Source organism: Pseudorca crassidens, chromosome 7 (genome assembly GCF_039906515.1).
Source record: "Pseudorca crassidens isolate mPseCra1 chromosome 7, mPseCra1.hap1, whole genome shotgun sequence".
NCBI classification, from domain to species: domain Eukaryota; kingdom Metazoa; phylum Chordata; class Mammalia; order Artiodactyla; family Delphinidae; genus Pseudorca; species Pseudorca crassidens.
In genome coordinates, this window is record NC_090302.1 from 26,200,205 (window position 1) to 26,214,586 (window position 14,382).

Here is a 14,382-nt window from a genome sequence, read left to right on the forward strand (position 1 = left end):
TTTGTACAACCCTCCACAATCTTCTTCTATTACTCTAAGAAATACCCTCATACCCTCTGCAAGCAATCCCTGCTCCAAACCTCCAGCCTGAAGCAACTTCGGACCTGCTTTGTCTCCTCAGTTCTGCCTTTCCTAGAAACCATACAATATGCAGTCTTTTGTGTCTGGCTTCTGTCCACTTAACATGATGATTCTGATATTTAGCCATATTGTTACATGTTATCAGTAGCTAATTGCTTTTATTGATAAGTAGTATTCCATTGTATGGATATGGCACACTTTGTTTACGCAACCACTTTATGTGGGAGTAGACTTGCTGGATCAAATGGTAAAGTGTATGTTTACCTTTTAAACAAATTGCCCAAATGCTCCGAAGTAGATGTGCCATCACTGTACACTGCATTCAGCCCTGTGTGAGATTTCCAGTTTCTCCACATCCTGGCCAACACTTCGGTGCTATTGGTCTTCTTAATTTCAGCCACTCTAGTGGAGAGGTAGTGATGGCTTACTACCTAATTTGCATTTAATTGTCTTCATTTGCATTTCCTTAATGATGAGTCCTATTAAGCATCTTTTCATGTGATCATTTGCCTTTTGTATATCCTCATGGGTAAAGTGTCTGTTCAGATCTTTTTCTCATTTTTAATTAAATTGTCAATCTTCTTACTACTGAGTTGTAAAAGTTCTTTATATATTTTGGTTAAAGTCCTTTGTTAGTTATTTTGCAAATATTTGCTTCCAATCGGCTGCTCGCCTTTTCATTTTCTTAATGGTGTCTTCTGAAGAGCAACAATTTAATTTTGATGACATCTGATTTATTGATCTTTTTTCTTTTAATGTTCACAGCTATTGTGTCATACCTAAGAATTTTTTCCCAAGAGAAATTTGAGTGACGTAAGCGTCAACAACCACTATTTTGCATATGGAAATCCAATGGTAACAGCACTATTTGTTGAAAAGCTATCTCTTCCTTATTCCCTTGGCACCTCTGATGAACATCAACCGGCCACATATATTAGGGTTTATTTCTGGACTTTTTCTTCTGCACCACTGATCCATACATCTGTCCTTATACCAATACCACACTTTCTGGATTACTGTAGCTTTACAGTAAAAGTTTTGAAATAAGGAAGGGTGGGTGAGTCTTCCAATTTTGTTCTTTTTTCATACTGTTCAGGCTATTCTAGGTCCCTTGCATTTCCATATACATTTTAGCATCAGTCTGTCAATTTCTACCAAAGAAAAAAGCCTACTGAGATTTTGATAGATTACACTGAATCTGTAGATCAGTTTGGGAAGCATTACCAATATTGAGTCTGCTAATCCATGAGCATGGTATATACTGCATCAACTTAGTTCTTTTATTTCTCTCAACAACATTCTGTAGTTTTCAGCATATGGCTTTCACAGTTCTTGTTTATTCTTAAGCATTTTTATTCTTTTTGATATTATAAATGAAACTGATCTTCTTAAAATTTCATTTTTTCAGACTGTCCATTACTAGTATATAGAAATATAACTGGCATTTGTATATTGATCTTACATCCTTCAATTCTGCTAAACTCACTAATATTCTAGTATCTTTTAAAATAGATTATTTAGGATTTTCTACCTACAAAGATCACACTGTCTGTGAACAAAAACAGGTTTATTCCTTCCTTTCCAATTCTTATGGCTTTAATTTCTTGTTCTTGCCTCATGGTTCTTGACTTTTGTATTTCAATCACTAGCAAACTTCTCTTTAGTACACTGTTTATTGATACTCCTACACCCTTTATCATGAATGCTGAAATCAGGCTGTTGTATATCCTTCACCCCAATGAATGACCGTTTATAATTATTGTCACTGCCTATCAGTCAAAAATTCACTTTCAGCAGCACTGCTGTCTATGTTTATAAAGTAATGTTTGGATAATTATTTCAAACATTCAAATTGCATTTTGTATTCACCATTTAGAAAAGAAGGAACAGTTAATACGCACGAGCCTCAAACTTCACAACGATTGACACAAAGGTGAAAATCATTAGCCGTGCTGAGAGTGCCAATTCTTTAGCCTCAGTTAGGTGCTTGCTGGACTTAATAAGCTGGTCAACCATGAGAGGCAGTAAGATTAAAGAATCGAACACGGCATAATGAAAATATAACATATCAAAGACCATGTCTAAAATGCAAAGTAGAGTTAGTGACTTTATAGATCATTTTAGGTCTTTAGGGACACAACCGCCTTTCTGATAGGTTGCTGTTGTATTTGAGCACAGTTCAATTCACAAATAGACTGAGACGCGGCTCTCAAAGTGTGGGAAATACCAGGACTTCATTTAATCTTACACAACTTCTGAGAAGAGTATACTGGTTCCCATTTAGAAATCAGGAAACAGACAGAGAAATTGAAGTAACCTGCTGTACAGTAAATGGTGGAGACAAAATTCAAACCTAGGTCTGTCTGGCTCCAAAAGTCCTAAACTGGGCTCCTAGTTTCCTGAGTAACCCGTTTGCTTGATGCATATTCCAAAGCCCCACGTTTCCGCCTGCTTTCACATCTGGTATGGTTTCTAGCCTTCTCTGGAATTCTCCAGTGACTCACAGCTACTGTGCAACCATTGGGGAAGAATCTACCTTCCTGGTTTGCTCAGTCCCAAAATACCAGTCTGATGGCTTCAACACTACAATGAAAAGATCCGAGGTGGTTACATAAATAAGACACGTGTGCATAACTGTAGAAAGCTTAGCTTGAGATAGATAAGTGATTTTCCTTTCAGTCTGGGGGCAGAAATGCCCAGGAAGTTTGGATAAGAAAGGGTATTGGAAGTTTTTAAGTGAGGTAATTCAGGCTTTTCTTCTCTGCTTTCATTTTTGGGGAGACACATTAGAAAATGAAGGCATTCCAAAGCAGAAAAGTTAGCATCAAACTATTAAACTGTAGATGGGTGATAAGCTCAGCCTTCTCTCTCAACACCCCACAGAAAAATTCTAACCCTTGGTGCAGATGACTCAGACAGGAATCTTTATAACTTGGGTTTGTAAGTCCAGAAAAGAGAAGCTGTTATTTCCACTGACCGTACACAGAGCAAGGAAAAAAGGAAACAGTATCAAAAGTGCTTCTCATTGTGCCTTAGGTAAACACGCACTAGATGTTTTGGATTTGTTGGTTAATTAGAAAACATTTCAATAGGCTCTTTTCATGAAACAAATACTGATCATCCCTGCCCCCCCCCCACACTCCCCACACTCTGGACAATATACAAAACCAGAAACAACTGTCTCAACTCCTGATGCGCCACACAAGTCCTCAGAGAAGTGAGGAAGCCATCTGGGATGACTTTACCCTCTGATCAGCAGACTTTTGGAAGAGAATTCTTTTTCATAAACCCCTTATTTTATGTCCTGTACGAATCTGTTCCCTCCACAAATAAAACACATACTGCACAGTCCTTACAATGTTCAGACATGAATAGCAAAGCCTTGGAAAATTTTTGTAGTCAGCAATATATCAGAAACAACCTACATGACTGAGGGACACACCGGCAGAGCCACCAGATAGAACAGGGGCCAGCAACTAAGGGTCCACAGCCTGTCGCCTAATTTTGTAAATAAAGTTTTATTGGAACACAGCCATGACCATTCATTTTTGTCTTGTCTAGGGCTGCTTTCTTGCTACAAGGGCAGAGCTGAGTATCTGCCACTGAGACCATCTAGCCTGCAAAGCCTGAACTATTACGATCTAGCCCTTTATGGAAAAAGTTCATCAACTCTCGTGATAGTACATTTAAAATAATATGAAGGGCTTCCCTGGTGGCGCAGTGGTTGAGAGTCCACCTGCAGATGCAGGGGACGCGGGTTCATGCCCCGGTCCGGGAGGATCCCACATGCCGCGGAGCGGCTGGGCCCGTGAGCCATGGCCGCTGAGCCTGCGCGTCCGGAGCCTGTGCTCCGCAACGGGAGAGGCCACAGCAGTGAGAGGCCCGCGTACCGCAAAAAAATAAAAAATAACATGGAAAAATACTCCAGTTAGGGTTAAGTTAAGAACAAGAAAGGAAAGATATGCTCTTTCATGTAAGGTAGAATCATAATTAAATAAAACAAAGGAAAGTGGGCATAGAAGAGACCAAAAATGTTAAGCAGTTGGATGTGGGGGTAGCATTACAGGTGGTTCTCTCTCCCCCACCTACGTGTTCCACTTTTCTAAAACGACCTTACAGTTCTTTTATAAAAGAATAAACTGAACCTCATTTTAAACATTACTTTGGCGCGTGTCTCTGTCTTGCACACAATGGGTGTGGCTAAATTTGGCCCAGCCCCTCCCCCAGGTGTGCTGGGGGCGGGGGTGGGAGGAGGGAGGCCAGGCCCGTACCTTATGCTCATCCCGAAGGTGGCTGTCCAGTTCCTCCGTGTGCTTGGTCTCATAGTAGCAGAGCTGGCATTTGTAAGGTTTCAGTTCATTGTGCTTTTCTATGTGTTGCTGGAGGCTCTCGTCACTGGAGCAGGTGAAGGTACACTTATCACAGCGGAAAACTACTCCCTGCAAGTATTTTGACAGTTTGGATCGGCATACTTCAATGGGGACAACGCGCTCTTCTGTGGAAACAAATTGAATATAAAGATGGGAATTTTTACTGATGGAAGGCAGATGTCCTCTCTCGGGAGTACAAGGAGAGACTCACCCATCCACTGTTGCTACTTCTCATGGCTCCAGGTCCGTGAACTGCATGCACATGCCCACCGTCCCTCCTCCAACCCCCCAAATCAACACAGTCCGCTGGGACACACAGGTGTTTCTAAGGTCAAAAGCTCTCTGTGTACTTAATACCCAGAATGGCCTATAAACAGGGGTGGGCAGGCTGAAAGGTGTTGGCGAATTCCTGAATGGAGATGATTAAAGGAGGAGAGAAGAACAGAATTTGTACCAACATGAGTGATTATCAGCAGCAACAGCGCATCCTACTTCCTCAGCACGTGGCATTTAGGCTGGACTTACGGATGTCACAGGTGTCTTTAAGGGGGAAGGAAAATGACATTTTCGGAGCACCTATGTGCCACCACTGTGTACCTCCCTAGCTGCTCTATTAGGCTGGAGTTATTCCCATTTTTACAAATTAGTAAAGCAAGGAACTGAGCTTTTAAGTAACTCTCTAGGGGTCACAAACTCTGCAATTGCCCAAACCGAGATCCCCATGCCCATCTACCAAACCGCAAGTCTGTTATTTCCCATCGTTTCCAATTCCATTCCTGTTTCCCCTTCCAAGATGTTCTCAAGGAGACTGTTTTCCTTTTCTGGAAACCAAGGGAATCTCTAATCTAAGTTCGAATCTGAAAACAAAGCATCCTGGACACTTTCATTCACTGAAACTCCAACTGCACCTCGGAAGAACTCAGGCAGATGAAACGGTTGCAGGCAGCCTTCCGGGGGAGAAAGGGGTGGCGTGGGAGATGTGGAGGATTTGTGCCTTTACAGACAATCTGTAATCTGACTGTCACAAGGGAGAAAATAAAAGAGAGAGAGGATTTGGGTGCTTTTCCCATTCACATACCAAATGCTGTAGGGCTGGAAGTGTGTGTGCTTGTTTATTTTGTGCTCTCTCACCCTTGTGTTTAGCTGCTCAAGTTAAATTTCACACCAGTCTGCCCAGAGTTTCGGCACACGCGCCAGATATCCGTAACTGGGATAAAATTAAAATCTGTGCTATTTATGCAAGGATCAAATATAGCGTGTGCTTTCATGCTGTGTCTGAATTTCAGAAGACTCTGAAAGTTTACAGATGGACACACACAACATATATTATTTAGAAAGAGCAATGTATTAGTAAGTCAGGAAAGTGTGCTGTACCCTCAGAGTCACCGAGTGGCAACATTTCCAGAGCATCAAGATGTTGTGTGAAGCCGCTCACTCTGGGAGGCCTCCCTTTGTTGCTGGCCTGTGTTTGGCCCCTGGGGGCCAATTTTCCCACCTGAAGCCCTGTCTTTCTCTCAACCAGCACATTCTCAGTGCAGGGCAGTCCCTGCCGTGGGAGCCCTTGAATGCAGCGATTAATTGGCCAGCAAGAATCTGGGCAGAGGAAGCGTGGAAGGTGGTGTCTGCACCACACTCCCTGGAGCTCTAATGCATATGTTATTTTCCCTGTACAAAGAGTCAGTCGCTTATTTAGAAATATAAATATTTTTAAACCACAGTAGAGCAGACAGCTAAGAAACACATGATTATAATGGAATCCACACATTTTCTTAGAATAGTAAATGCTGTAACAGTCTTCTAACCATTCAGTTCCACGGTTTGGTGTAAATGGAGGGAAAAAATGCTTTGGCGTAAACTAATGAGCCTTAAGAAAGCCCAGCCTGTGATGTTCTACTCCTCTAATCCAGGTTTGCTCAACAGCAGCACTACTGATGTTCTGATGCCAGATAATGCTTTGCTGTGGGAGGCTTTCCCGTGCAGTGCGGCATGTGTATCATCGGCACCCCAGGCCCCCGCCCACCAAGGCCAGCAGCACCTCCTCCCCCCCAGTCACGCCGACAGAAAATGCCTCCAGACAGCTGCACCCTGAAGAAGCAAGATGGACCCCGACTGAGACAACGCTCCAGGTCAAGTGCCAACTATTCAGTCCAGCTGCCCTGGGTTAGACAGGCGTGGCCATGAGCTACGAGCAAGCTGGCGCCCACGGCAAGAGACGGGGGGCAGGCTGAAGCGAGGGGACCGGTTCCACCCTGCAGCTCAGGAGTTCATGGGAAGTGTTGGGACTCGCACCCTCCCCCCACCCCATGCTCTCTGTGTTTGCTCCTGATTTATATTTTGTCATTTCTACTGCTTCCCCTTTCCTTCTTCGGCTCTGGCCTGTCCCGTCGGCCCCGGTTCTGTCGACCTCCGTGGAGATGGAGAACAGCTGGCTATAATTTTCCACATAACGACGCCTCAACACCTTGAAGACATTCGGTCGCCCTCCAGTCTTCCCTTCTCCCCCATAAATAATCGTTTCTTTCAAGCTTGTGCTTTTTTTAATAGGTCTCCTTTTCAACTCCTCTACCACTTTGGTTAGTCTTCTTTGCAGTTTCCTATTTCACACTGTGTGTCTAAATGCATTTTGCACAGAGTCAGGAGCACCCAGAATAATACCTTGGACGTGAAACCATAACAGTGAATGGGAACGGCTGCTCCCGTTTATTAAGGGCTCACTATGTTTCAAGCATGGTTAGGTGTTCGATCCTCTCAGCTACTTTTTATTCTCACAACGCCCTGCAAAGTCAGTTTGATTATCTCCAGTGAAAGCCGAGAACGGACCAGTTAAGCTACTTCCTCGAAGTCGCTCCTCTAGTTCAGCACAAAGTTGTGACCTGGGAGCCTGGGTCCGCTGACCTTTACCCGCACCCTCCTCTGTTCCTCCTGAGAAGAGCTCTCTGGGCACATCCAGTCTGTTCGCCATGCACTGCTAAGCCTTTTAGTCCTAATAGTTCAAAATCACAAAAGCTATCGGTGTCTAAGGCAACCATTTCTATCTGTATTTCTTTCAAATATCTTCTGGATTTCATAGAAGGTCATTTCCCTGCTAACGTATCCTGAAAGGTAAGACTTCCCATTTCCAAACTAAGACGTTAACTACAGTATGTCCCAAGTCTCTTAGTTATATGGATGTTAATTTTAGAAAAAAGTTATCTTTTTTTTCCTTTCTACAAACATGGTTAACATGACCAAGATATAAAACAAGACGGACTCTAAAAAGCAGGTGAAGGGCCGATAGCGTTTTCTCAATAAGGTTATTCACGGTGGAGGCCAGTGAAGGTCCTAAAGTGGGAGGCTGGAATGTTTCCAGGTGGGGCCTGAGCCCTGTCTTGGCTACATAAGCTCAGCGCTTGGGGCTTTTTCTACGGGGGCAGCGACAACTGTGGGTCTTTTCCTGACTTCACACCTCTCGAAATTACCTTGGGTAAGAAATCAAGGCCTGAATCACACTCATTGTGACTCAGCTTCCAGCTCTGGTTGCAAAAATATTATGACTTCACCAGTCTGACTACAAGATAGATCGTGTCTCTCATCTCCTCACACTCAAAAGGTGGCTTAGCATCGCAGCTGGACAGAAAAGCCAAGAGGCTCCAGCCCGGAGCAACGCCACACTGTAGCACGTGGGTGCTAAAGTTCACCAAGAGCCCGGAAGCGTGTGCCGGGTGGAAAAATCTGCAAGATCGCCACTACCGAGGCGGGGGTGAGGGGGTCACTTCTGCTCAAAACAGTGAAAACCCACATCACTGTGGAGCCCAGAATCACCAAGGAAAAATCCTTCCCGAAAGGGAGCCCACAACACACATGGGTTTCCTCCCCACAACGTGCCAGGCCTACAGGAAGCTGGGGGAGATCTGGAAGTCGCTCACTCCAACAAACTCTGAATGCAGGTTACCATGGTAGAGGGCCGAGACCCTCTCTGGGCCAAACCAAAGACGCACCTGTTACCCTCTCTCAGCCAAACAACTGACAAAGGCTGAGAACTAGAAAGCCACCATCCCCAAATATAACCATAAACAGACACGCAGAAACATAAGCACAACAGGTCCCGTAAGAAGTTTTGCCATCAGCCAGGCTACCACCCTCAAGCCAGACAGAGCTGGGAACTGCACCTCTAATTCTAACAGGCCAAAGCACGTGATGGGGAGGAAGGGAACGTGTAATCTCACTGAATAAAACGAAAGACTATCAATCTCACCGTAGATTTTTTTTTTTCTCAAGAAAAATGATACTGATCAGATCAATTAGGGGAGATTAGTTCAGTTCCAAAAAGACACCCACCTGCAGGGTTCAGTTGTACTCAGCATCTGTGTACGTATTGAGGTTATAGGCTGGGAAACGGAGAGGTTAACCAGCCAACTGGAGACCAGTCTCGGTGATTACACAGCTTCATAATTATAATGTAAATATTTGGCAGAACTGTTTCATGCCTATAATTCAATCTGTGCCCAGCTTTTTATACCCAGGTTTGCTGTACATATACAAGGGACGTCTAGGCAAAGCGATGCATGAGGCATTGTGCTTCCAATGGTGACGAGAGCTCAGTGGAGGGACTACCCTGGTGGGGCAGTGGTTAAGAATCTGCCTGCCAGTGCAGGGGACACAAGGTCTGAGCCCTGCTCTGGGAAGATCCCACGTGCCACGGAGCAGCTAAGCCCGTGTGCCACACCTACTGAGCCTGCGCTCTAGAGCCCGCGAGCCACAACTACTGAAGCCCGCGCATCTAGGGCCCGTGCTCCGCAGCAAGAGAAGCCACCGCAATGAGAAGCCCGTGCACCACAATGAAGAGTAGCCCCGGCTCACTGCAACTAGAGAAGCCCGTGCACAGCAACGAAGACCCAATGCAGCCAAAAATAAATAAATTTATTTTTTAAAAAAAGAGCTCAGTGGAAACATACTCCCGAAACTGTTTACTCCTTTGTTCACTGTCTCTCTTGCCACTAAAGCTCAAGCGCCTTCAGTGCCCAGACCTGGCCTGACTCTTCCCGGCTGTATCCCTAGAGCTTAAAGCAACACTAGCACAGGACGGGTGTTCAGTGTGTGTTTGTGGCATGAATGAAAACCCACCAAACCTCCTACCACCAACCTTCTCCTTGAAACAGAAGTCTCAGGGCTTAATTTTTCTCCAGTTAAATTGGTCCGATCATGGTCAACCTCACCAAATGCTGATCTGACCTAAGTTCACAGCTCCTCCAAGAGATGGGTCTATAATCCTTGGCTTCAATCTTTGCTAAATTAGAATTCACAGGTGTCTCATCAGTACCGCAGCTTCCCAACTACCTACAGAGTAACGTTCTACCCCTGTGCTGGTACCCAAGCCCTCCTTAATTTGGCCGGAATATACTTTCCTAGGCTTGTCTCCTATTCTCTTCAGAACAGTCTGATACCACTCTGTAAACACGTCTTGCTTCCACTCACCTGACTGGTTTGTTAAAATTCTCCTTCCACTCTGTAGTGAGTCAAACGGTGCTCCCAGAAATTTATGTCCACCTGGCCCCTCAGAATGTGACCTTATTGGGACATGAGGTCTTTGCATGTTAGTCAAGACAAGGTCCAGATGAGATCATATTGGGTTAGAGTGGGTCCTAAATCCAGTGCTCTTATAAGAAGAGGAAAGGGCACACCGACACACACACGTGCACGCACGCACACACACACGCACACACACACACACACACACACACACACACACACACACACAGAAGGCCATGTGCAGATGAGGCAGAGACTGGAGTGATGATGCAGCCACAAGGCAAGGGAAGCCCAGGGAAGTCGGGAGCCAGCAGAAGCCGGGAAGAGACAAGCAAGGATTCTCTCCTAGTGACTCGAGGAGGGGCCCAGCCCTATGAACGCCTGGATTTCAGACTTCCGGGCTCCAAAACAGAAAGAGGATGCACTTTTGTTAAGTCCCCCAGATAACGAATACACCCACCTTAAGTCTTCTCTGCCTGCCGAAATGTTATCATGGATCAGTTTGAAAGCTACCCGCTCTACCACCTTTTTCTACCCTAAACAGAAATATATCTGCCACTGGGAGTCTCCTAGATACTGATCACTCATTATCTTATATGGACTTATGCACACGCTTCATCTCCTTGAAGAGGCAGACTGGGTCTCGTGCATCCCATCTTAACCCAAAGAACGCAGCACGGCGTGGCATGAAACGAGCAAATAATGAATGTTTGCTGAATGCACGGACAAACAGTATGCTTGCTCTCTTTTGCCACAGCCAACGTAATTCCATGGTTATTTCTCATTCAGATTTCCCAGGAGTGAAACGGATTCTCTTTCCCTTCCTCCCTATGTAAATATAGCAATTTGTCTGAACAAAAAGCTGAGGAGACTCCAGTCTTGCAAACAGCAGCGCAGTCTCAGGGCCAGTTCAGAAGTTGCTTTTCTTGCCTTTCATTCCACGTATTTTAATTAACTAAGGTCTCAGAAAGATCTCGTACTGCAGGCTCTAGAGACCAAAGATGTTTATTCATCCACAGAGTAAGGAAAGCACAGGTGGAGGAAGAGCCACATCTGGTTACTTTGAGATCAGCCCCAACTCGAAATTGCCAGGCAGACACCCAGCCCTGTCTCTTGACTTGTCGAGACCAGCTTCCCACTGAGCTGCCATTTTGAGTTGGGATGGCCACCAAAGCCAGGCCAGGATGCAGATGGCAGATACGCTGTCCCGAAGCACCCTGCCCCCTGCAGCTCAGTGGTCCTCGTCTCTGACCTGCAGCCTCCAGACCACGCCATCCTCAGACCCAAATGCCACAGCCACTAGAACGCTCAACAGACTGACACCAACCACCTCCCCAAGGATGAGACAGTGACGCCTGGTGGGTAAAGGCATGGGCTGGGGGTCAGACGAGCCTGGGTTCAGATCCCAGCTGGGTTGCTTATTAGTCATCTGACCTTAGGTAAGATGCTCAGTCTTTCTGAACCTGTTTTTTCTGTTATTGTCAGGGATAACAGTAATAGCTACCACTTAGGGTTTTGTGAAAATTCCATAAAATGACTCACTGGAAAGCACTTAGCACAGCACCTGGTACCTAATAAGCTCTCAGTAATAGTAACCATTGCTGTTGCCATGGATGTTGTCATTATTACCACCAACCCTCAAATGCTCATGTTCATTCCAGGTTGGGTACTTTCTGACCCCAATGAGGACAATATCTATATACTCTGATGCCTCTTTTAAAATAAATCATCTCTATAAATAAAGAGAAGAGACTGTAAGTAACCAGTGACAGGCAATATGATGGATGGGTCATGGGGTCAGAGGACTGCATTGACACACAGCTTCCCTGCTCACCGGCTGGATGACTTTGGTTAAACTACTTCAGCCCTCGTGGGCCCAAGGGACTCAGCACGGGATTCAGGGTGGGGACAGTATGCACTACACCCTACACGGTCCCCTCAGGAGAACCCAGCAGAGAAACTCCTTTCAGGTTCCAGCATCTCAGATTCCTGAACAAAATTTCAAGAGTCTAACAAACACTCTAAATCCAGTTGATTCCGTTTTTGTCTCTCCTACTGTGGGCCGCAGTCCCAGGGCCACGACTGCAGCCCACTGCTAACAAACGCACAGCGCCTCATGGCGGACACCGAGTACCCAGACTCTAGGTGAGCTTTTTCATACTTGACGTGACTTTCAACTGCCTTCTCCTTATCCTGCATTTGCCCCAATCTTCTCATTTGTTTCTTTTTTTGTTTGTTTGTTTTTGCGGTACGCGGGCCTCTCACTGTTGTGGCCTCTCCCGTTGAGGAGCACAGGCTGCAGACGCGCAGGCTCAGCGGCCATGGACCACGGGCCCAGCCGCTCCGCGGCATGTGGGATCTTCCCAGACCAGGGCACGAACCCGTGTCCCCCGCATCGGCAGGCGGACTCTCAACCACTGCACCACCAGGGAAGCCCTTCTCATTTGTTTTTAATCCTACAGTTCTGCACGACTATTTTTAAGATACCTTAAATCCTTTGTGAAACGATCGTAAATAACTACACTAAATCAAAGAAAAAGTTTTTTCCAGCTTCACGTACATATAACAGGACTACGGGTCACAGTACTGTCCCTCCCACTGTGGCTGGACGATGAAGTAAACGTGTGTGAGAAGCGCCATGTCAGGTGTGGCATGCTCCAGGCATTATGCGCTTCTCTCTCTCTGCCTCCGTTTCTTGAATTCTCAGCTCAGGGAAGGAAAGTCATCAAGCGCATTAGGCATCAAGGCTCTGATCCCACCAGGCAGCAACATGGAAAAGAGAGAGAATCCACCGCCAAAGTGGGGTCTCACCGATGCTGTCTGTTCTACAGCAGCACGACGCCTGGCCTCGCCCCAAGCAGTGCGGGCACAGAGCCAGCGACACACACATGGGCCGGGGGACCGGAAGCCAGGTGGCTGAGGAGGCACACCAGGAGGGGGCAGTCGGGCCAGGAATTCCTGCCTAAACGCTCCTGCGTGGCTTTCCCTAGCTTGCAGGCGGACGTCCTCGCCAGCAGGCATGTCACATCTCATAAGCTTGCCCGGGGAGGAGGGGGACCTGAGGGTGCTGAAGGTTGAGGCTTCCATGGAGTTTGCAGCAGATGTGGGTGACATGTCACAAAACGTGCCGGCCAAAGGCAGCGGCTCTGGGGAAATGCTGGAAACTTTGAAAATGCCCCCTCCCCCCGCCCCCTGCGATGCCCAGCATTTCAGAGCAACATCCCAGCAGGGCAGCAGAAGACACTTGTTGCCTTCGAGTCTTTTTTCGGTATCTTCGGCAAATACCTAAAAGCTTTCCCAGGTTAGAGGTAAAGGAAGGAAGAGAGGCAGGAAGAGGAAGAAAAGAAGGGAGGGAGAGAGGGAGGGAGGCAGGGAGGAAGGAAGGAGAGATGGAAAGGTCAGTAGGTGGAAATAGCAAGAGAGACTGGCAACGGGTACTCTAGCCATCTTTTTCCATCCACCTCTGGCTTGAATCTCTTCCGGATAAAGTAGGTTTTACATAAACATATTTTTCCTTCCAGTGCAGACAGGCCTGTTGTTTAACTGTTTGAATTGGCCAGCAGTAAACTCCAGTCAAAGAAAAAACAAAGAGGACCTAAAAGACGTACCCCAGCTTAGCAGAGGAGCCGACGGTTACGGAACACCCAGGATGCACCCACATGGAACACACTAGACACTCAATACGTCACCTCAGAGGCATAACTCGTCACCTCTTTTTACGGAGGAGAGGGAGGTTAAACACAGGAGGCTTTAAATCTAGAATTTAAACGCAAAGCCTATGGGGTTTCTAACATATATCAGGCCACTTTCAGTTTTAAGAATTTTCTCTCTCCATCCAGTTCAAGGGAAATTCCGCGTTCTGCTTCGGAAATCATCATTTTGGTGTTCGTCCAAAGAACTGCTTACAGCCACAGAGCTCCTTGCCCTCACCCACCCACTCTGCTTCTCATTCACTCCTTCCTTAGCAAGGCCGTGAGAGCGGAGGACTCAGGATATAAAACTCCCTCTCAGGGGGAAGCCCCGCAGAACTGTTCACTGCAGAATCCATCACCCTTGCCTCTCTCCACGTGAAGGAAATCCTCTCAGCTGGAAGATGTTTTTACCCTGTTGGCTGTCACTAGGGTGAGCGCTGTGATTTCTTGAGGGGAGATACGGTGGGGAGCAAGGGACCAGGCAAAGGTGCCGCTTCCACCTTGAGACGGCTTCCCTCTAACGCCACCCGAGCCGCCTTCCCCCGCCCCGCACAAGAAAACCGAGCTTGGAAGGTTACCTCGGTGCAGCACGATGTGGTCAATCATGTTGCGTTTGTATTTGGTGTGATAGAGGCAGAGAGGACAGCGAAGATCTTTGGGGCCCTCCTCGGGGACCGCCGAATGCCCGGCTTCCACGTGCATAGTAAAAGCAGATCTGGAGGGAGGTGGGG

The 14,382-nt window shown here is 46.5% G+C and overlaps 1 protein-coding gene across 15 annotated transcripts in view; it reads right to left on the reverse strand.

The window, feature by feature from the left end:
* Nucleotides 1–14,382, reverse strand: part of ZNF462 (zinc finger protein 462) — a 145,352-nt gene that overhangs the window by 20,789 nt on the left and 110,181 nt on the right. For all 15 annotated transcript variants that reach the window (XR_010944922.1, XM_067743730.1, XM_067743728.1 and 12 more), the window contains 2 exons: nt 14,230–14,366; nt 4,353–4,576 (listed from right to left, as the gene is read on the reverse strand). Coding sequence is in view for 14 of the 15 variants with exons in the window: in XM_067743730.1 (XP_067599831.1) it covers nt 4,353–4,576; nt 14,230–14,366 (361 nt within the window). In the remaining variant the exon portion in view is untranslated. The remainder of the gene's footprint in view (nt 1–4,352; nt 4,577–14,229; nt 14,367–14,382) is intronic.